The sequence below is a fragment of the Polypterus senegalus genome, chromosome 4 (genome assembly GCF_016835505.1).
Source record: "Polypterus senegalus isolate Bchr_013 chromosome 4, ASM1683550v1, whole genome shotgun sequence".
Taxonomy (NCBI): Eukaryota; Metazoa; Chordata; class Cladistia; order Polypteriformes; family Polypteridae; genus Polypterus; species Polypterus senegalus.
Genome location: NC_053157.1, coordinates 38,792,792 through 38,815,419, shown reverse-complemented (window position 1 = coordinate 38,815,419; position 22,628 = coordinate 38,792,792). Strand labels below are relative to the sequence as shown.

Here is a 22,628-nt window from a genome sequence, read left to right as displayed (position 1 = left end):
ATCCCATAATAATACATCACTTGATTTACTGAATTTTGTATATTTAAAAAAACACTGTATACTATAATTATAACATCACCAATAACACCCGGACCCTCTAATTTTAAAGTAGTTTTATAAAAATAGACCATTCAAGCCCAAACATAGCTTGCCTCCCCTTTTCATGCAACCATGCAAGCTATTATGAATATATTAAAAAATAACCTGTAATTGTTTGTTTCTTCTTAGTTTGGTGCTCATAAATCAGAATCAAAGAAACAAGAATTAAAACTTCTACAGCAATAGCCAGGAAGGGTTTCAGGGGGACAGTGTAACTGAGAACTTTGAGATGAATACGGCCTTCACTTGATCCAATATCATAAATGGCGCTGCACCAGAAAATGCCAGAATCTTCTTGTGTTAATCCCATTATTTTAAGAGATGCTTTTTTCCCTTTTTCCACTGCAGTTTTGAATTTGTCTGGATTTAGTGTTGCATTGATGATATGCTGAAAAAACACCAAAAGAATACAAATAAAATGCTAAGGGTTATTCTGTCTGTCACATAATTACTCACAAACCACTGGGGCTAGAAGCTTTATCTTGGTCGTGATATGACAGTGGCAACCTCTATGAAGTTACCAGGATTCACATATTTCTTACAGTAAACTGACAAAGACGGCAACATGGTGGAGAAAAAAAGGAGAGCAGTGACATCTGCTGAGTGTGAAGCAAATTGCAGAAGTCAGTTACATGCTAGGAAGAAGAAGAAGAATCACAGCCCTGGTATTTCCTACGCACATTCTGCTGGTACTTGTGAACCACTGGAGCTGGGACCTTGATCTTTGCAGGAACGGAGATCTGTGTTTTTTCTACTTATTATAAAAAAATTAGGAGTGTGCTGTCCTTGACTTTCTCGTATTGTGAGATAGAGGAAAAGGTCATCAGAACCACTTCCAGTTGCACAATATTTCTCAATTATCATATGTCTTTGTTTCTCATCATAACAAATTGATAATAATGATACACATTTATCTTTGTTTGTAATCAAACTTTATATTAAAATGATATTTTCACACTTGGGGAGGTCAAAAATGGTGGTGGAATTTTTTCATGATTACATATACATTACCTAGATTACGTGCAAAGTAAGAAGAGTTTTAGTCACCTAAAAACAGAAAAATTGCTACTCTTATATAATATTTGTTACAATAAATTGCAGTAGGTTAAAACTGTATTTAGCTATTATTATGATAATGATGGCAGAAATAAAAAAAAAAATCAGAAAGTTAAATGTATTACCAGGAACACGACAGGCACGTAGCAGCTTATTGTTCCCATTACATGTTTATAATTACATGGCATGTTCAATGTTTGCACGTCATTGTTAAACTAATGATGTATACGTTAAATTCAAATTAATAATAGTTATTGAAAGAATATGCGTTAGATTGAATACAATTTTTAATATCATGTACACATTTATATTTCCATGATACAAAAAATTCAGATGGTTGTTCTTCTCAAATTTCATCTGTTTGCTTTTATATGTATACAAAATTTAAAACCTTAGTTTACTTGAAAATCCACGAAAGTATCACTTCCGGTTTTCAGAAGTGACTCAAAAGTTGATAGGATTCCTTATTTTTGGTATAAAGCAGGTGTACAAAATCTCGTTAACCTAGGTCAAACCCATCCATCCATCCATTTTCCAACCCACTGAATCTGAATACAGGGCCATGGGGGTCTGCTGGAGCCAATCCCAGCCAACACAGGGCACAAGGCAGGAACCAATCCTGGGCAGGGTGCCAACCCACCGCAGGACACACACAAATACACCCACACACCAGGCACACACTAGGGCCAATTTAGAATCGGCAATCCACCTAACCTGCATGTCTTTGGATTGTGGGAGGAAACCGGAGCGCCCGGAGGAAACCCACGCAGACACGTGGAGAACATGCAAACTCCATGCAGGGAGGACCTGGAAAGCGAACCCGGGTCTCCTAACTGCGAGGCAGCAGCGCTACCACTGCGCCACCATGCCGCCCCTAGGTCAAACCATTTTTGAATTTTAATGTTTACACACAGACAGACATAATTTCAAAAATGGTATTTTTGGATTCAGGAAGGTCTAAAACGGCAAGATTTTCAAAATCTTGAGGCTGAATTTTTTTCACGATTCCTATACTTTCTCTATATTATTTATATAAGAAAGTAAATACAGATGTTGATGATAAGTAACAACACTACACAATTTAATCTACTAAAATTTTCCTAGGTACCAAAGTTGCAAAATAATTGAACAGTATCAAGACCAGTCGAGACTGTTAGATGTGCAGAGCACAGTGAAATTCTTATTTGCATATTCTAATCAACATATAACATGTTTCCTCATTCCTTCACCATGATTAGTGAGTGTAACAACCTTACAGCGAAACTTATGTCTTCCTTACCTGAACAATTTCAAATCACAGATTTAATTCTGCAAATAAACCTATGATTTGGAATAACTGCATGACAACTAAAATTGTTCTCACTCACCTCTTTTCGTCCAACAGGTTATTTCACGTCATATAATTTTGGAACCCCCTTAATCCAGACTAGGGTCACATGATTGGGTGGTTGATGGGTGGCAGAGCCCATTCCAGCTAGCATTGTATGCAAGGCAGGAACTGTCCTTGGACAGGGCACCAGTCCATGGCAAGGTGAAAACACACACACCCACACACCAAACACACACACTGGGGCCGATTTAGTTTTGCAGATTCTCCTAATCTGCATGTCATTGGACAGTGGAAGGAAACCAGAGCAGCTTGGGGAGGCCCATGCAGACAAGGGAAGAACATGCAGACTCCATACATGGAGGTCCTGGGATGTGAATCCCAGTCCCCTTACTGCGTGTCAACAGTGCTACCACCATGCCGCCCGGGGTAATATTAAACAATGTGAATTCTGTCATAACCTAAAAGTGATATTCTAGTGCATATAAGCAAAAAAATAGTTTTCACATTGATACCAACATAACATAATATTCTCAAACCCACTTAATTTAGTTCAGGGTCATGGTTTAAAAAGTCATTACCATGGACTTGAAACACTTCATGCTTTGCGCATAAACATCATTCTTAAAGTCTAAGGAAAATATGGACAGCCTACATTCTTTGAAGTTGGAATCCTCTCCTCTTTTGATTGTAACTTTTGGGCATACATGTAATATTTCAGTTTTCTATTTTACTTAAATGTGTTAAAGAAAGTGGCAAACATCATAACTTCAGCCATCCTCACCAACAAGTTCCATCACCCTCCTAAGGAAGAACCTTGCCTTTGTGAGGGTAGGAGTGCAGCCATGACCACAGCCTAAATCACACGCAGGTCTACTTTGCACTACACAAGACTGGCAGCAGCACACATTGTACTAACGTTGTTGCGTCCAGATATAGTTGTTCTGTCAGAAGCCGCTAAACAACTAGTTATGACAGAACTGACAGTTCCCTGGGTGGTTGACATGGAGGAGGTGTATGACACGAAGTAACCAAAGTACCAGTTACTTCTGGAGCACTGCTGGGGACAAGAATGGTAAACTTGTTGCCTGCCTGTGGAAGTGCGTTGCTGGGGTTGTGCTGGCCACAAACTCTATAGTGCATTTGCTCTGCTCAGCATCACAAGGGTTTCAGAGTCAAACCATAGAAATAGCCTCCAGATGGCTCTGCATAAAGATGGGTGATCTGTGGACCACAGCTTTTGGGATGCAAGTTTGGGACTGATCACCCATGACTGGGTGGTCTTGGCTACCGAAACACCTAATGACCCAAGAACACATCACAGATGATGTGTCCCAGTGTAACATTCAGATGTATCTGCACATCACATCACATCATATCAATTATATATTTTTTCTTGCTTCAGATTCACATTTTTCCAAGACTAACTTTTCCCTTTGACATTCATTCCCCATTTTTTTCTTTGAGGCTTTTGGGTGTGTGTACGCTCTAGTTTTGTGACTGTACTTTACATATTTTAAAATGATATGACTTATCAGGAATATAATAACTTTCATAAAAAAGTAGGTAGTAAACAATGGGAATTGTGCACGGCTCTTCTGCATTTAACTGATATGTTGAATACACTTTATATCTATAAGGGGACTACGCATGTAGTACAGAACTCTAATCATTTTAACAGAGTGTTTAATTTAGTTCCTTATTTTTTCTTCTGCTGTCTTTAAAAGTTAATGTGTGTGTGCGCAGTAGTAATACTTGAAATGCTGAACTCCTATTGTTTTTATGGTGGGTTTAATTTATTTATTTTTTTTTTTCTTCTGCCAGGTTTAAAAAATAACTTTGTCTCAATGGTTTAACTAATCTCCCTGAAACCCAGCAATTATTTATAATCAGCTTCTAGAATCAAGTAGATCATTTTTAATGCTCACATTTGCTTTCTGTTCCAAGTAACATTTATCATGTTAGCGTATGAAAAGAACAGTCTGTTTAAACAACTCGGAGGAGGTTGTTTCTCTAATCCTACCTACTGTGTATGGTTAGTTGTGAAATGATACACTACTCGTCTGACATGTTGTCTGCTATCAAGATCCTTGAAAGACAGGAGGAGACAAGTGTTCAGTCTGGTCAGCATGTGTGGCCAGCAGTCTTGGTCATGCAGGTTTATATAAAGCACAGAAGCATGTAGATTTAATAACCTTTAATGTAGGGAGACACAGAATCTTTTCTTGTAACATGCCTACAGTACAACTGACTTAAGACAAATCTAAATATTTTAAAATGCATTTGGCTTATTCATATCAAATGAACAAACTGAATTTTTTATAATTGCTGCTTCAGTACTGCTACTGCCTCATAGTCAGTGCTACTCAATTCTTGGAACAAAATTAATTTTTTAATATTTTATTTAGATCATATGCATCAAGTGCCTAGCAACCATCACAATGATTATAAACACAAAATAGTTGTACTCATGAAATGCAGAAATAAAAAATGCCAGCATATGTGAAAAAACAAATATGAAAAAACAGGAATGCAATACCTCACCAAAATACTGTTAAACTAACTCAAGAGCAAAAAATGACAATTCATTTTGCACAAAAATATATTACAAAGTAAAGGTTAATTGGAAACTTTAAAACAGCCTGCTGTGAGTGGATGTTAGTATGTGTTTGAGTGTGCACAAAGACTCATACGAATATGAGAAATCTGACAAACGAGAGACCATTCAGTTCATCAGGCTTGTTTATTTAACTAATAGCTAAGCTGTCCCAATATCTCATCCAGATACTTCTTAAGGTCACGGTTTCTTTTTACCTATACCATATATACTGTACTCATGTTTAAGTTCTCCCGAGCATAAGTCAGGGCTTGAATTTACCGTATAATTTCCGATATTTTATAATGTCAGTCATATAAGTCGAATGTGGAAAACTCATGCTATTGGTCGAAGAGATTATGATATGCTAATGCCCACCTAAAAGAGTATATAAGCAAGCTGCCCTTTTTTCTATGTATTGCACCTACTTGACCACACAGTAATACCCAAACTATTCTGAAGCGACGTTTGGATTGTTTTGTGTTTTTTGTATCTCAGACCATCATACACCTTTATCATAAGAGCATCCCTTATTTACAATGGAACATTCGATCAGAGGAAAATATGAAGCTGGTTTTAAATTAAAAGTCATTGAAGTGGCGAAAGAAATTGATAAATGCACTGCTGCAACAAAATTCAATGTGTCTGAAAAACTGGTGTTAGATTGGAAGAATATGTAAAAAAAAAATTAAGTGTCGTATTTTTGAACGGGCATATAAGCCAGGGTCTGATTTCATGATTGATTTTTCGGGTTTCAAGACCTGACTTATACACGAGTATATACGAAACATGTCTCGGTAGTTTGTTCCATATTCCCAGAACTTTTTGCACTAAGAAGTGCTTCCTCACTTCAGTCTTAAGTGCCCTAAATTTCATACATGTCCTAAATTTAAAATTCCCTAAATTTCCCCTTGTGTCTTTCAGTATGTGAGTCATCATTACGTTGAATGAATTCTACTGGATTGACTTTATCAATGCCTTTCAGAATTCTGAAGACCTGAACTGTGAAGTCCCTGTCTCCTCTGCTCGAGACTAAACAGGTTTAATTCTCTGAGTCTGTCAGAGTAAGTGTTTTGAGATCTTATTTTAGAAATGTGTTTCTAATAAAGTAAATTTTTCCTCAGACTTTTATAGATGGTCCTGAGAGTTTTTAGCCATGAAAACAGCAGTCTTTATGGTAAAATCACTCCTTGATAAGTTTTAAGGTAGGATGAAACTATTTATACTTTACAGCAACACCACCTTGTTTTGTCATGGGCACTGCAATATTGTGCTACTGTTTTTATGGTAGTCGCTAGCGGTGTGGTTTTAAAGTCACATCACTAGCACAAAGTTATAAAAGCCTACTTGTAATTAGAAAGTACATCCAAGATTATTTGGATTACTCTAAAAACTTTGTTACAGTATTTTACTTTTGATTTCTCAGCTTTTGATCTCTTGCCCTTGTTTTTTGACTTACTTTTGGTTTTAGTTGCCTTCATAATAGCTTTCTCTGTTTTAACACTTTACAAGCTTTTTCGTATCTTTCTTAATGGTCCTATCTTTACAATCTGCCTTATAGCAGAACAGTAGAACATGTCCTTAAATCCTGGGATGCATGTGTCTTCCTCTACACAGCTTCAAGTGCTGCTATGTAGCGTGGTGACCTGAGCTGCACACAATTATCTAGAACTGGACTGATTAGTGTATTACATAGTTTAAGCATAATGTCCCTCGATTTATATTCAACAGTTTTAACATTTTATTTGCCTTTTTATTAGTGTCTGCACATTGCTTACATGATGAAACTGATGTGTCATCATAAACTCCCAAATTATTTTCAGAGATTGCTTCCTGTCATTCATTGTTTCCCATCTTGTATTTGTAATTGACATTCCCTATGGCATGTGTAGCACTTTTCTGTATTTTTCCAAGTGTTAGCCCAGTTCTGAAGCTTGTCCAAGTCTATTTGAACCATTTCTTCTGCCTCCTTTGTGTCTGCCATTCCTCCAATTTTAGTGTCAGTGTCTGATGCTCTGTCACCTTGCACCAAATGGTCCTTTGATAGGCACCACCTCCTTGCACCTCTGAAATGGACAAGTGAGTCAGAAAGTGAGCGAATATAAAAATTGATCTAATATAAGTAAGAAAGGGAGTACATGAATGTGCCCTGTGATAAAGCACCACCTGATCCAGTGATGGCATTTGCCTTGTCCTGGAAGATACTGGGATAGGCCCTATTTAAACTTTCAACTGAATTCAGCAACTAAGATTGAATGCATGCATTGATAAGTACTGTTTTCACATTCATGGTTTAATTTTCCAAAGATGTTCCTTTTTACTTTCTAGTATATGGTGTATAGGGAAAGTATTGTAATTATCCGAAAATTCAATGTCGAGATTTTGATGAATCTCAACATTTTAGACCTCCCTGATTTTCTCGTTTACGAAGTATAAGGAAAGTATTGGTATCATCCAAAAATTCCATTTCAAGATTTTGATGAATCTGAAAATACCATTTTTGGAATTATGTCTGTGTGTGTGTGTATGTTAACATGATAACTTGAGTATGCTTTCACTTAGGTCAACCAAATTTTGCATACAAGTATTAGGTACAAACCTTAGATTTATATCAACTTTTGGGCTCTTTCCGCTAACCAGAAGTGGTACTTTACCCTTTATTCATGCTGCTGCACGGTCTGATTTATTCAACTTTACGTTTATAATAATTGTTTAATATTTTATTAATTTGATTTGATTCATTGTTAATGGTTCTTTAATGTACATAATATAAAAATATAATCATTGTCTTGTAGTTTACTCCTCAAATATCCATCACCATATCTGAGTACACGAGAAAGTCTAGGGGAGACCACTCCCGATTTTTCTAGTTATGATGGTGAATTAAAATGGAGCTACTAACACTTTTTTTTTGTAAATCCTACTCCAGTGTTTCTTAACCTAAAATATGTTACTTGATGTCTGAACTTGGGTTGCACTGATCTGTGAAATACAGTAGTACTGAATGAGAAAGGGCCGCTAAAGATTTGTGTGAAACCTTATGTTAGGTTAGTCCAGGCAATTGGAAACCCTCCAGGACAACAAGATGATTGGAGATTCACCCTGGGTCACATGGGGTGATGGTCACCGGCAATTCTACAAGGGGGTCACCCCCACCATCCAGAACAACAGTTTGTGGTGAATCTAGGAGGGGTTTGGATCATCTAAACGATTCTCCGTGGGTCACAAAGATACACAAAAGATAAAATTAGGTCACAAGAATAAAAGTTTAAAAAACACCTGTCCTATGAAAATAGCGAAGCCAAGGCATAAAGTGTAACTTTTGGCTTTTTAAAAATGATCTTTTGGGGTATTTTTCCTTACTAACTATTCTCAGTTTTCTGCAGTGTGCTGCTTATTGCAAAATAAGATAATAGGGCAAATAAGCAAACTTTCAGTTATTCTTGCAAACAGGTAAAAGAACATTATGTTTGTGATTTAAATATTTTAATTTCAAAATTTAGCAAGGATATCATAAATAGAACTGGATCACCCCTCCTGATGAAGAGGAGAATTAAAAATTATTTAAACTTTTCTTGAAGTTTGAGTTTAATACCCATTAGCCTAAACCGTATGCCTTTTTCACACTGAATATTAATTCACTGCACTCCTTTTATAGCCTGATTGCTTTTCATGAATACATATATTCCTAGACCAAAACATACACAGTCTTCCCAAGCAAGTATACACTTGCTTTACAAGTGTGACAAATCTCATAATAATAATAATAATGGTCAGATTTTCATTTTAGAAAATGCAGTAGAATTTCAAGTTTTAAAGAACTATGTAAAGATATAATAACTACAAGGTAAATTAAACATTGATTTTATCTGGTAGACTTACATACTCTAAATAGCAAAAATACCTGTTATTGATTGCAAACAACTTAAGAATGAAACAAATAAGCTTATCTACAATATCATTACCCTCTCTGTGCCATTAAGTCTGTACCATGTCCATCCATTGGGCAGGTGTGAATGCGCTTTACAGACCATCACAATAGCATCCCCTTCATAGCTAATTAGAGGTTTTTCCCTTCCCTCAGTGTGAGGAACTATAGAAAAAAAGAAAACAAATACAATCCAATGATAATATCTGGGCCTAAATGTAACATTTGAACATTACTACAGCTCTCGTATTGTATTCAGCTACATGGAAACCTTATCATCCTACTGATGTTTATTAGCCAAACGGAAATTAAGTTAAAGTTATTTCTTCTAGCACCATGATATATATTAATTTGCCACATTCAATTGTGTTATAAAGTGAAGCATTTTTATTAATTTGAAAAATACCTTGAGCATCTTGTAGTTTACAATAGGGCTGAAGTGTACCAGGGTCCAAATATGAAAACAGGGTTACACTTACCAAATATGTCTGTTTTTCAAAGCACAAATGTTATTAGATATTTATTCACATTTTCAGATTGCATAAATTTTGTAAATTAGTGCATCCACATTATTTTAGAAAGGAATAAAAAAAGCAAAGTATTTGTGAGATTTGGCAATTTTAAAAGACAACTGGCTCTGCACCACATCACGAAGATTGGACTGTGTGGAAGGCAAAAAATGGGCACCAGCAGATCACAGGAACTGATATGCACACACCTACGCACAATCCCATTCATGCTAACCTGGAATCATCATTTCAAATTATCATTATGAATTTGTATGTGTATTATTTAACATTATGCTAAATCAGACAGAATGTGGATACTTCACATATACAATGAGCAGGTGCGCGTGACGTCATATCCATGAAGCAGCACCACAAACAATGGTTCCACCTTGCCGCTCTACATAAAATCTACTCATCTATATTTTATTCACTATACTAGTAAACATAAATTCGATTATTAATATTCTGCAGCTCTACATTTCAGGCTGCTTCACTTTCAACTGACTAACCTTAAATAAGTTTGGAACTTCAGTTGGCTTCAATAATGTTTGATCAGGAACTACATTTTTCTTTTCATCTTCAGCTGCAAGAAGTCATCCACAAGGAATTGAGCGATATAAACTCACAGATCTGCTTTCAGTAGGACTTCCATTCGAATGATTACATAAAACCTAAGCGCTACAAGTCATAACTTTAACGTATCATGATTACCACATGGAAGTTAACAGAAACCATAAATGTTTTGTTTTAACTTTGTCTTTATAACTTGGATGTGCACATTTTCAAACCATTTACTTGAAAGAAAAAATTATTCTAAATAGCTTCAAACATGTTTGGTTTTGTGCTTATCATCCTCCTTATTTAAGTCTAAACTCCATCTGCAATGACCTGTGAACAGACAAGTAAACAGGAAATGTATTCTTACCTCAAGAAAAATAGTTCCTTAGTACAGTGTGTTAAAAATAATTATTTCTGGTTTCCTTTCATTATCACAAGGATTCATCATAAATATGGAAGGCATGTTTTCTTAAATTGAAATCTTTGCTGCTTCAGAGGTGACACATTTGTTAAGCTTTAAGGCTTTTTCACTCACCAATGGACCCTGGTACCCACTGTAAACTGCAAGACCCGGGAGGGTATTTTTAAAATTTATAAAAAATGGTTCACTTTAGAATAGTTTTCAGTATCTAATTAGTATATACTATGATTTTGAAGAAATAACTTCAACTTGGAAAATACTAAAGTTTAGGCAATTAGGAAATAAAACTTCCTCCTGAAGAAAATGCAATTACAGAATAAATGTCCTTATGATACACAGCATGAATAAGAAGAAAAGCATCTGCCCCTCAGGGTATATATCATCTTACTGTCAGGTCTATTAACTTCATAATTTCAAAATCTAATAATAAATGATTAACACTTGTAAGAAATCCTGCCTTGCATTCGAAGTACTTAACTTTACCTTTGCTGCTATAACTTTGTTAAAACCAGGACATTTTATTATAAACTTTATCTCAAAGATTGCACTTTATACAGTATATCAGTCTTAATCAGAATGGTACAACTGGTAGCTGCAAAATATAGATGAAATACAAACAATATGATCAGATGTCCATTTACTTGATCATTCTTAATATTCATTTTACAATTTGAGGCAATTAAATAAATGAAAGTATTTTAATGGTTAGAAAAAAATTCAAAACTTCATTAACCTATTTTTGTTTTAGATTACCACACACTTTCCATTTTTGCATGCAAAGCAATCTCACCTGTCACAATAAATCTAGCTTCTGCCTCGGGTCTCAAATCCAACACACAACTGTAATTTCCAAGATGGCTACTGTCTGTAATTGGGAACCTGAAAGAATGCACACATACATTAGTTTAAAGCCATGACTACACTATAAAGGTATAGAATAAGAGGCATACATATTTACAAAGTGTATGTTAATATAGTATGAATGGTTACAAATTGTTCACAAGTAACAGAAAACCACATGGCACCTAACAGTAATGTACAAAGTTGCTATGAAATTTAATTGTAGCCCATACTTTGAGAGCATCTGCATAGTTTATTACACCCGTACAATCTAAATGCGAGGAATAAAATACGCAAACAAAACTAACAATCTCTCATAGGACTGAGTCCATTCTCTCTCCATATACGTAATTTCTAAACTGCTCAGTTTTGAAACCAGAACCAATGCTGGAGGTTATTTTTTCAGCAAAGGTCCGATTGCTGGCTTATGTTTTTCTTTTGTTTAAACTATTATTTTATATGTGTTTTTGTCATTTTTAAAAATGTTTGTATGTAATATTGTTTTGTTTAAATATTATTTAATAATTTATGTAGTGTTGTATATATTTCATGGAAATGGCCCCTTTGTTCTGTGGGTGTAACACCAAGATGTGGATTAACTGTGATTTCATTACTGAAGATCTGCCTGGCTAAGGGCAGATGTCCGGTGAGAGTCAATAGCGGTTGAGGAGAAAGGATATTTATTTTAAGTATTATTTGAATGTCTATTTTCTGTTTTTTTTTTGCTCTGTCTCCAGTATCTCTGATTGGACTTGTTTGCTTTGGCCTTCTTATTTTAAGCAAACCATTTTTGTTTTATTTGTGCTTTCTTTTCCATGATTATTCAGTTTTTGTTCTTTCTTTTCTTTTTTTTAGTACATCTTTGAAATTATGGAGCATTGTTTTATTTTTGTTTGAAAGGGCAAAGATTTATGATTTCCTTCCCAAAAGACATTTTTATGTTTTTAAAGGTTTTTGTATTTTTTGAACTTGAGCCCCATTTTGGGCCCATGCAGAGAAGAAAGTCTGCCTTTTGAGTTTGGGGCTAGGCTGCCTGGGGCAAGGTCTGTTTCTAAGTGAAGTCTTGGTCTGGTTATGTGATATTTTGAGGCCAGCATCCCTTTTTCCCCTTGCAGAAGTACAACATTATGGTCTGCTATGCAGACAATGTTCAAATTTGTCTTTTTCTTACTTCTGAGGATACTCAACAAATTGAGTCTCTTACTGAGTGTTTTAATAAGATCAAAGCCTGGATGGCAGTTAGCTTAATGAAAACAAAAGTGAGCTGATTATTTTTGGCAATTTTAATTAAGTCAAGAATTTAAATTTGAATTTAGGCTTTGGAACTATTCTACTCAACATATACAACTAGTCAACTGACTGTTGTCACTATCCTGCTCCACTGACAGACTGAGGAGATCATTCCTACCCCACACTATGCAAATCTACAATTCCACCTGGGGGGTAAAAGTTAACATTATACAAAGATATTGTCTATTTTACCTGCATTTTTATCACTCTTTAATTTAATATTGTTTTTTATCAGTATGCTGCTGCTGGAGTATGTGAATTTCTTGGGATTAATAAAGTATCTATCTATCTATCTATCTATCTATCTATCTATCTATCTATCTAACAGTGGTTTTATTTTTGGATTCAGAGTTTAAATTTGTCAGATTAATTCAGTTGTCAGGACCATTTTTATTATCAAAAACTAATTTCCATGCTCAAGCCTTTGTTGCCTTCTGACTGGATTACTGCAATGCACTTTACTTGGGTGTTAATCAGTCTGCGCTATCCTGGCAACACATAGTGCACAATGCAACTGCTAGGATGCTCACTGGTACTAACAAGAGGCACTATATGTCACCAAGTTCCAACAACAACAACAACAACATTTATTTATATAGCACATTTTCATACAAACAGTAGCTCAAAGTGCTTTACATATTAAAGAATAGAAAAATGAAAGACACAATTATAAAACAAAATAAATCAACATTAACATCGAATAAGAGTAAGGTTCAATGGCCAGGGGGGACAGAAAAAACAAAAAAACTCCAGACGGCTGGAGAAAAAATAAAATCTGTAGGGATTCCAGACCATGAGACCGCCCAGTCCCCTCTGGGCAAAAGTTCCAGTGCCTTCCTATGAGTTACAGAATTCTATTCAATATTTTGCTCATGGTTTACAACAGTCTACATAGTCTGGTTGCCTGTTATCTCACATAGGTAATCTGACCAGCATCAGCCTCTAGATTTTTACGGTCTTCAAGACATCCTCTTCTGACTATTTCCCGCTCTCATTTGAAACCGAATGGAGACCAAGCCTTTTCAGTAACGGTCTACCTCTGTTTATCAGTACTGGTTCTTGTGTTAGTGCCTTTTAAGGCAGATCTAATTGTTTTCCAGGGCTATTCTGGGTTCTTGCACTCTATTTTATTAATTAATGTGTTTGCATTATTATTTTACAATTATTTGCAACTAATTGTAGTTATAGATTTGTATATTTTATTATGCTGTACAACACTTTGGTTAATTCTGGTTATTTAAAGTTGCTATAAAAATAAATTGACATTTTGCTGTTTTGGTGTTGCTGTATCACAACACAGGTTTTACCTGCAGGATACAAAAGGTGAGGCACCAATTCTTTTAACGCCTGTATACATCTTCATGTCAGTTCAATATTAATGTCCTTGATGTTTCAAATTAAAACTGGAGTGGCTGGAGTAAAAGCTACAGAAATGCAGAGAATGTGTGCAAATTACATATAACAAGCCCAGTCACCTAAAGCTGTGAGTCAGCAGCACTAACCACAGCATTTCCAATGAGAGAAACTAAGTAAGCAAAGCAAAGTGGACGATTAGCGCAGTACTGCAACGTAGTCCTAGAAATAAACTGGTGGAAAGTAAAGAAGCCAGAGATTTATTTATAATCCTATCTTAACCTAATGCTCTCCTTGCAGTAAAATAAATGAATACATAAATAAACAAACTTTAAGTACTTTCATTTGATAAACATCCCTGGACACGATTATAATGATTACAGAACAGTAGGGTTTGTACGTTTTTCTTTAATAAGCAGGAAAGCAGCTGAAGGTTGACAGGCTTTTTCATGAACATGATGATTCTTCAAAATGTTTTCAGAACATGAACTCCCTAGAAACAAAACGTTTTAAACTAATGTTGATTATTTCTGTCTTGTACAGATAAGACTACAGAGTATTGTAACCTGCTCAAATACTCAGTTTGTACCTGCACTATTTGCTTAAATCATCAGAAGACACACACTTATTTTTGATCTGTGTTTCCTGAAACAGCTGGTCAGTTTTCTAAATCTTTATTACATCTTTGATACTCAAAGTGTCACTTTGTTTGTAGTCTGCTGCACAATATATTATTTCGTAATAGAAGAAGCCACAGTCACTGTAACCGTTATGCATCATACTCAGTGCTAGTGATGGCAATCCAAAATGTCTCCTGTCATCTAGTGAGACTCATCTAAACTGAATGTTGAGAAGTTTCTACATCTCATACCTGAAAGAAAAAACAAAACACATAGATACTGGACATTTTATTTTGCCATTAAATTTCCAAAAGGAAAGGGTTATAGAAAGAAGGCAAAGGGAAGAGACCGCCATAGAGGAGGAGCAGTTTGGTTTTATGCGAGGGAGAGGAACAACTGATGCACTCTTTGCATTGAGACGGCTCATAGAAAAGCATTGAGTAAAACTGGAAGGTTTGCATATGGTGCTTATTAATTTGGACAAAGCCTATGATGAGTGCCATGTCAAATGAGATCCAGAGGTGCATGAAAGAGAATAGGGTACCAGAGAAGTATGTGTGGATTGTCCAGGATATGTATGAGGGTTTGAGGACTCTTGTTAAAAGCAATACTGGTGTAACAGACAAGATCTCAGTTAGAGTAGGTCTGCACCAGGGATCTTCTCTAAGTCCTTATCTCTTTGATTTGGTTATGGATGTGTTGAGTTGTGGGTGGAAGACCATTCCCCTGCTGCATGCTTTTGCTGTTGGCTTTGTGTTGTATAGCACCAAAAGTGGAGAGGTAGTTGGAAAAATGGAGAAGGCCTTTAGAAGACAGATGATTGAAGGCAAATATTCTATGTTTAATGGTGATCAGAATTCAGAAGTTAGCCTGAAGGAGAGCTATTGAAAAGAGTGGATAAAATGAAATATCTAGAATCAGTGGTAGCCCAAGATAGAAAATTAAATGCAGAGATAACCCATAAAGTGTAGTGTGGATGGAACAATTGGAAGAAGATATTAGGAGTATTGTGTCATTGAAGAATTAAGGTGAAGGCTAAAGGTAAGGTTTTTACGACAGTGGGAAGATCAGCATTGATATGTTGAACTGAGTCATGGGGAGTAAAGGAAGTGCAGGAGAAGTTTATGTGGCAGAAATAATAACATTGAAATGGATTTGTGAAGTTACAAAAAAAGGACAGAATAATAAATGAGACAAACAGAGGTACAACAAAAGTGGGAGAGATGTCTAAGAAAGTACAGGAATGTAGGTTGAAGTGGTATGGACGTGATGAAGAGAGACAATAAATATGTGGATAAAGAGTGATGGAAATGGAAGTACAGGGGAAGAGAAAGTGAGGGAGACAGAAGCAGAGGTTGATGTTAAAGTAAAAGAAGATCTGAAAGGAAAGGGTCTGACTAGGAAGGAGGTGCAGGACTGAGCTGCATAGAGAAGGTTGATCGGGCACATTGACCCCCATAGAAGTCAGAAAAGATGAACAGGCCAAACAAATACAATCAAAGAGTTTAATCCACACCTTACAAATTTACAATACACCTTATACATCATTTATACTGGAATTACCACTAAACTAGAAGATTCACAAAAAAAATGTCTAAGAATATTTTACTAGCTTGAATTGACATTAAAGTTTGAAGTTAATATGACAGAAAAATGAAATAAAGTTTAACGATTATATCGGGCAGAAGACAAACATGGGAAGGGAATAAAGTGACTTGCATTGACTGTGCCAGGTCATATATTTTTAACAATCTAAAAGTCTTAATATTGTTTTAATTTTACAGAAGGATGCAAAAAAGCACCTGAAGGAACATCAAATATTATTTTTCTGCACAATAAAGTGTAGTCTTACTAAATTATGAAAGTCTAGGCTGATTATTTTGTTGTTCTTAGCATTTCACATTACGTGAAATAAATAGTAGTTAATCGAATTAAAAATAAAAGTTTTTTCTTTAACTTTCTCAAATACTACAGTATATTTCACTTTAATATATTTACCAAAATCCCACAGTCCAAAGATGCAGGTTGGGTGCATTGGTGATTCTAAATTGTCCCTAGTGTGTGCTTGGAGTGTGTGTGTGTGTGCCCTTCGGTGGGCTGGTGCCCTGCTCACGTGACCCTGTAGTTAGAATATAGCGGGTTGGATAATGGATGGATGGATATTTACCAAAAATCTATTTATAATATATTGAGACACTTTGCCATATTTGTTTCTTGGCCTTAAATGGGTAAAAATTTAAAATGGTGGCTTTACAAAACTGTCTTTAGTATTTCACCTATAACTTGTTGATAGTAAATATTGCATTGTGTGAAATTGTCATATTTGAGATCAAGGTCATCCTTAGTGTTTGCTATATCTTGCTCCCCACTCTGGAGTGAACACTGGAGTGAAACATAATCAACCTAACATGATGAGTTAAAGAAGAAGTCCTGTACTAGCATGTGCTGATTGCCATCACTGCATCACAACAAGCTCTCATATGAAACACTCTTACTCTGTCACTTTAATTAAATATTAAGTCCACTTAAAGTTCACATCTCTTAATTTCTAATTGATATCAACATTATTCTTATTTATGAAAACTAAACACACATTCAGCATAAAAGACGAATATATTGAGTCCGTATTCCTATACAGTACCAATTGTCATGCAGTGCAATATGAACAGAATGCTACTGTAAAGATCAGCAGTTTATTATACTGATACTTGCTTGTTCTGAAAATGAAACTGATCGTCTTTCTTCTCTATGACAGTTTGAGATCCAGGAATTTCTTTACCATCTTTCTTCCAGTAGCCCGTGACTGACGCCGGCAAGTCTGGGAGGCTGGTCAAGGTACATGATAAATCTAAAATGGTCTGATGTGTTAACTCTAGGTTTTCTTTTATCCAAGGGTTGGTGTATCCTGAAACACATATCCAATTGTTTGTTAATTTTAAATACAGGTCTCTTGATGCTTCAAACAGAAAACATTTCATGTTAGCAAAATCTGCAGGTATCATTTCAAGCCATTTAAAAATAATCCCAGAACACCCAAATTACAAACAAACTAAAAGAGGTTTTTAAGTAACTGCCATGTAAAAAAGTGAAAATAATTGTTTGCAGTTAAATGATAAAAAAACAAATTACTTATATAAACATTAACTATACCCAAATTTACTTTATAGTGTTTATATTTATAGCTATAGACAAGGAAAGATAAATTCATACAAGTCATGCTTTGCTTAAACTCTCTTCCCAATAGCCCTTCCTATAGACTGCATCACTATATATTCATTACATACGAGCAAGTGCCCATATTTCTAAGAATGATTGGTGTGTAGCAGGAACCATTAACAATATAAGATGGTTTTCATTAAATGAACAAGACATGTATTGTAATAATAATTTCTTTAAAATATTTTACAATTGTAAAATTTTCTTAATAATTGTAAGCATTTGGATAACATTAGCATATCATTTTTTCACTGACCAAAACATCCTAGAAGTGTAATTTCAGTGCACAGATAATTAAAGAAAATGTGTTGGTGGCATGGAACTGTATGTGTATGTGTGCATATAGAGGACTGAAGATATATACATATATGTTTTATATATTGTGGAAAATGAGCCCTGACACAGACAAGCGCAGTGACATAAGTCCAAGCACACACACTTTCATTTTCTTCTCTTTCTTTTACAGCACCCAGTGCACAGATCAGTATAATATTGTTCAGTCCCTTCTTTTCCTTTTCTCTCTTTCTCTTTTTCTGTCTTTCCTTTCTTCTGCCGCCACTCTTCTCCCATAAGCTTTGTCCTCCACCTCCCGACTCCAGCTTCCCGAATGGAGTGAGGCGGCCTCTTTTATATCCCACCCGGAAGTATTCCAGGTTCTTTACAATTAATTTCCGGCAGCATTCCTGATTGTGGCAGAAGTGCTGCATGGACATGCAGAAGAACTCCAGGCGCCTTTGGGCCTTTTTCTGTTCAGGACTCCTGAAGTGACCAGGCATCCCAACATATTGCAGGGGGTTTGTCCTCTTGTGTTCGGGGGGAAGTTTTTTCCCTAATATATCATCTTCCCCAGTCCTTCTGTTTTTGGGGCGCCCTGGTCAGGGAGCTTCCCCAGTTGTCTGTCACAATATATATATAAGGAGGGACCCAAAAATAACTTAGCATACTTGAAAGAATAATGTGTTCTGTTTCCTTTTGGGAAAAACAGCAGCAGAAGTTGTCACAATGCTTCGAGAGGCTTTCAAAGAAGATGTTTTGAGCCAGGCAAGAATTTTTACCTTGAAGTGCCCAAGCATTTGCGTGATGCAGTACGGAGAAAACGAGCAGAATTGCAGAGATCAGGTGAGTGGCTTCTGCATCACGACAATGCTCCCGCCCATGCAGGATTGAGTGTGTGGCAGTTTCTCATGAAAAACGGGATAACACTACAACCCAATCCCCCCCATTACTCCCTGGACCTTGCACCCTGTGATTTTTTCTTATTTCCAACAATGAAGAGGGACCTTAAAGGAAAGCATTTTCAGGATGTAGATGTAGAGGCACTCCATCACTCCAAGGCTATCACTTTGCAAGAGTTTCAGAACAGTTTCGAACAATGGAAAAAGTGGTGGGACAAGTATATTGTATCTCAGGGAGAATATTTAGAGGGTGATAAAATTTTGGAATTGTTCTGAGAAATATACGAGTTTTAAAAAATAATTCTCTTTATTTTTGGGTTCCTCCTGATGTATATCTATATATATATTTATATATACTATATATATATATATATTTATATATATATGTATATATTTATATATATATATATATTATATATATATATAGTCACACACGTGCGAGTAGGAGGCAGCTAAAGGGCCTAAATTAGTGTAATGAAACATCTGGCCAGGGGGCGGAGTGTGCTGACTGTCTTTCTCAGTTCCCTACAGACCTTTCCTGGGAAATCTTGCAAGGTTCCGGTGCCTCAGAAGACGTCACTTCCGAAGCCTGCCCCTTTGCTGACATCACTTCTGGTTACAGCCATTTTGATGACATCATTTCCCCTCCAGGCCTTTAAAGCCTCCATCTTGGGCTACTATGGCCAGTTCTAGTTTGGACTCTGTGAGATGCACATTGTATTTCTTATACAACAAACCCTTTTGCAGCTGGGAAAAAACAATATATGGGTGGCTAGCCCAAACCTTTATGATGTCTTTGGCGTCTTATTATCATGATATACATATAACAAACCTATATATCCTATTTTAGGGTAGTAAGTTCAAGGAAATGTTCATTGTCTTAGGCCAACTGAAACTTGGTATTAGGAATTTGTCTGTTTTCATTTACTGCCAACTCACTCTCTAGAGAGTTTTTTTGTGGTCAGAGCACAGGGTCAGCTCTTTGTACAGTGCCTCTGGAGCAATTGCAGGTTAAGGGCCTTTGCTCAAGGTCCCAGCAGAGTAGCATTCCTTCTCTCAATGCCAGGAATCGAATGAGGAACTTTCAAGTTACCAGCCCAGCTCATTTAGCCACAGAGCCACTATTCCGTCTGTAGTCTGAATGAAAGAAAGGAAAGTATCCTAGTGTTTTCAAAACTGTGAAACTGATCCACCATCTAGTCTAGATAAAAAGGTCAAAATTATGAGGCCCATTGTTCTTGTGTGTTTTATTATTTATATTAGTATAGCGAAACAGCCATTTATTAAAATTTGTACATTTGCATTAAAAATTGTATAATGTGGTCAGTTTGTTTTGATCACGCCATAAATTTGGGAACCTCTGTTTACCTGATATGACATACCATACATCCCTCTTTCTTCATGTTTCTTGTTGCCTTTGGGCTTCTTGTGGAATGCCAGGTGACATTACACTGGGGTATAGATTCTGGACGCTGGATGTGTTGTTGTTTTAAATATAGAGAAGATTATTCCTTTGCATTAACCTTTGAATGTATGCATAGTGGGCGACACGGTGCTTCAGTTTCCTCCCACAGTCCAAAGACATGCAGGTCTTGTGAATTGGTGACCCTAAATTGGCTCTAGTGTGTGGCTGCATTGTATGTTTGTGTGTGTTCACCCTGCAATGGACTGGCACCCTGCCCAGGGTTTTTTCCTGCCTTGTGCCCTATGCTAGCTGGGATAGGATCAAACAGACCCCCACGACCCTGTTCAGGACAAAGCAGGTTAGTAAATAACTGACTGTATGCATAGTGATCTTCATTATTGTTGCAATAATAAAAATGTGACTTTCTACCTCCTGACTGAATCATCCTTTATTAGATCACTCATGATTACTTTTGGACTATAGAATTAAAGCCTACTCACAATATCATGTGTTTATATATCAGCATTTTAAAAAAGATTTTTGAAATATCAGTTCTTAAAATACTGGCAAATTTGTGTTTGGATTAAAATGTAAAAAAAAACAAGTTTTTATCTTCAACATTCCCAAGAGCTGATTTTTTAAGTCAGTGAAATGAGGTATATTCACAAAGGTACAGAGGACTCAATTATATTGACAAACTCTGAAAGACAGGCTTCTAGATCAATGTAATGGAAAAGGTAGCACAACAACTCTGCATCCAAAAAATGTATTTCATATGAGGATAAGTGAAAAGCACAATATGCAGATATGCTGAAAAAATGTGACTTTGACACTCAATGAAAGATCTTCACAGCAGGTGGTTATGCTTCATCGATGTTGGATGAAAACAAGATATGCCAAGATGTCAGAGGATGGTGACACAACCAAGAAGGAAATTTTAAACGTTCAGGCTTCCACTAAAATAGCTTGGATTAAACGAGGCAAATGGAAACAAAATTGCCTTGTATCTTTGAAAGTATAAGACATCCAGCAATTCTGAGTTCCAGTGCAGCTGCTAAGATCCACTAAAATGATATCAATTTGTGTCCCACTAAAATAACAACAAATGTAACCTTTTTCAGTTTTCCTGCAAAAGTTAATGGCGGACTAACACAAAATAAGCCATTTTAAAGTATCACTATTGAGATTGTCTGCTTATTTGCATATAATGACTCAGTCCTTATCTATGTTTAAAGAGATTCTACATTTTGATATTTCACAAAAATATTGGCCTATATTGGCACTAATAGGTACAAGACAGAAACCAAATCTAGATTATATACAAGCCACTGAAATATTAATTAATTCTTTATATAATTGCCTAACATTAACATCTTTTGGGGTGTGGAAAGAAAACCAAAAAGTACATCTTCACTGATTTTTTTTTTATTTACTCATTGTAATGAATAGTATAAACACAGTAAAATATTTAGCAATAAACAAATGGATAGAGGGCTGAACAAAAAGCAACATTTTTTTCTACAGTACATAGTTTATGTGAAATGTGAAAAATCATTTAGATGAAACTAATTCTTATTCATATAAGAATTGGTATTTCCCATACTTCATTTTTAGGCAATTGGTTTGGGTTCTAGCATAGAACAAAATCTTGTGTCAACCCGTAAACTAACCCTAAGACTTCTAGGTTGCATTTGTGTGAGACGGTATTATCATCCAGTAAAAATCTAAGCACGTTAGCATTTCTTACAAACCAATATAGTCATTCATCTTCTAATTTCAATATGTACACTTTACTACACTACCACATCCTGCCTAGCAAGTTTTGTTTCTTCTTTAATGAAAAACACAGTCTTAGAAAAAGAAAATCAAGGACACATTTTTTTATCATAAGCTCCATTTTTTTATTGTAAGCTCAATCTCCAGTGACAGGAGTACCAGCAGCCATAAAAAATACACAACCACATCAAAAAGTAAATGAATAAAACATTTGCTATACATTGTTTGCAGTGTAGCAAACAAGAAGAGGGAGGTTGGAAACTACCAGCTAGCAAAAATAGAAAGATGTAATGAAGGTTGCATAGAGGCATGCACAGAGGAGAGAAGTCATCTGTGTAAGTTAGTGTGGCCATAGAGGACCTACTAAAAAAATAGAAAGTGACAAACTAATGATATCACATAAGGATAGCCTTTATGATAGTGAAACATCAGGGTTGGCAAAAGATTAAGACTCTTTTT

At 35.8% G+C, this 22,628-nt stretch overlaps 1 protein-coding gene across 2 annotated transcripts in view; it reads right to left on the bottom strand.

The window, feature by feature from the left end:
* Positions 1-22,628, bottom strand: part of emb (embigin) — a 41,453-nt gene that overhangs the window by 7,931 nt on the left and 10,894 nt on the right. For both annotated transcript variants that reach the window (XM_039750497.1, XM_039750498.1), the window contains exons 3-6: positions 17,310-17,502; positions 11,285-11,373; positions 9,044-9,171; positions 205-487 (exon numbers count right to left, since the gene is read on the bottom strand). In XM_039750497.1, coding sequence (XP_039606431.1) covers positions 205-487; positions 9,044-9,171; positions 11,285-11,373; positions 17,310-17,502 — 693 coding nt within the window. The remainder of the gene's footprint in view (positions 1-204; positions 488-9,043; positions 9,172-11,284; positions 11,374-17,309; positions 17,503-22,628) is intronic.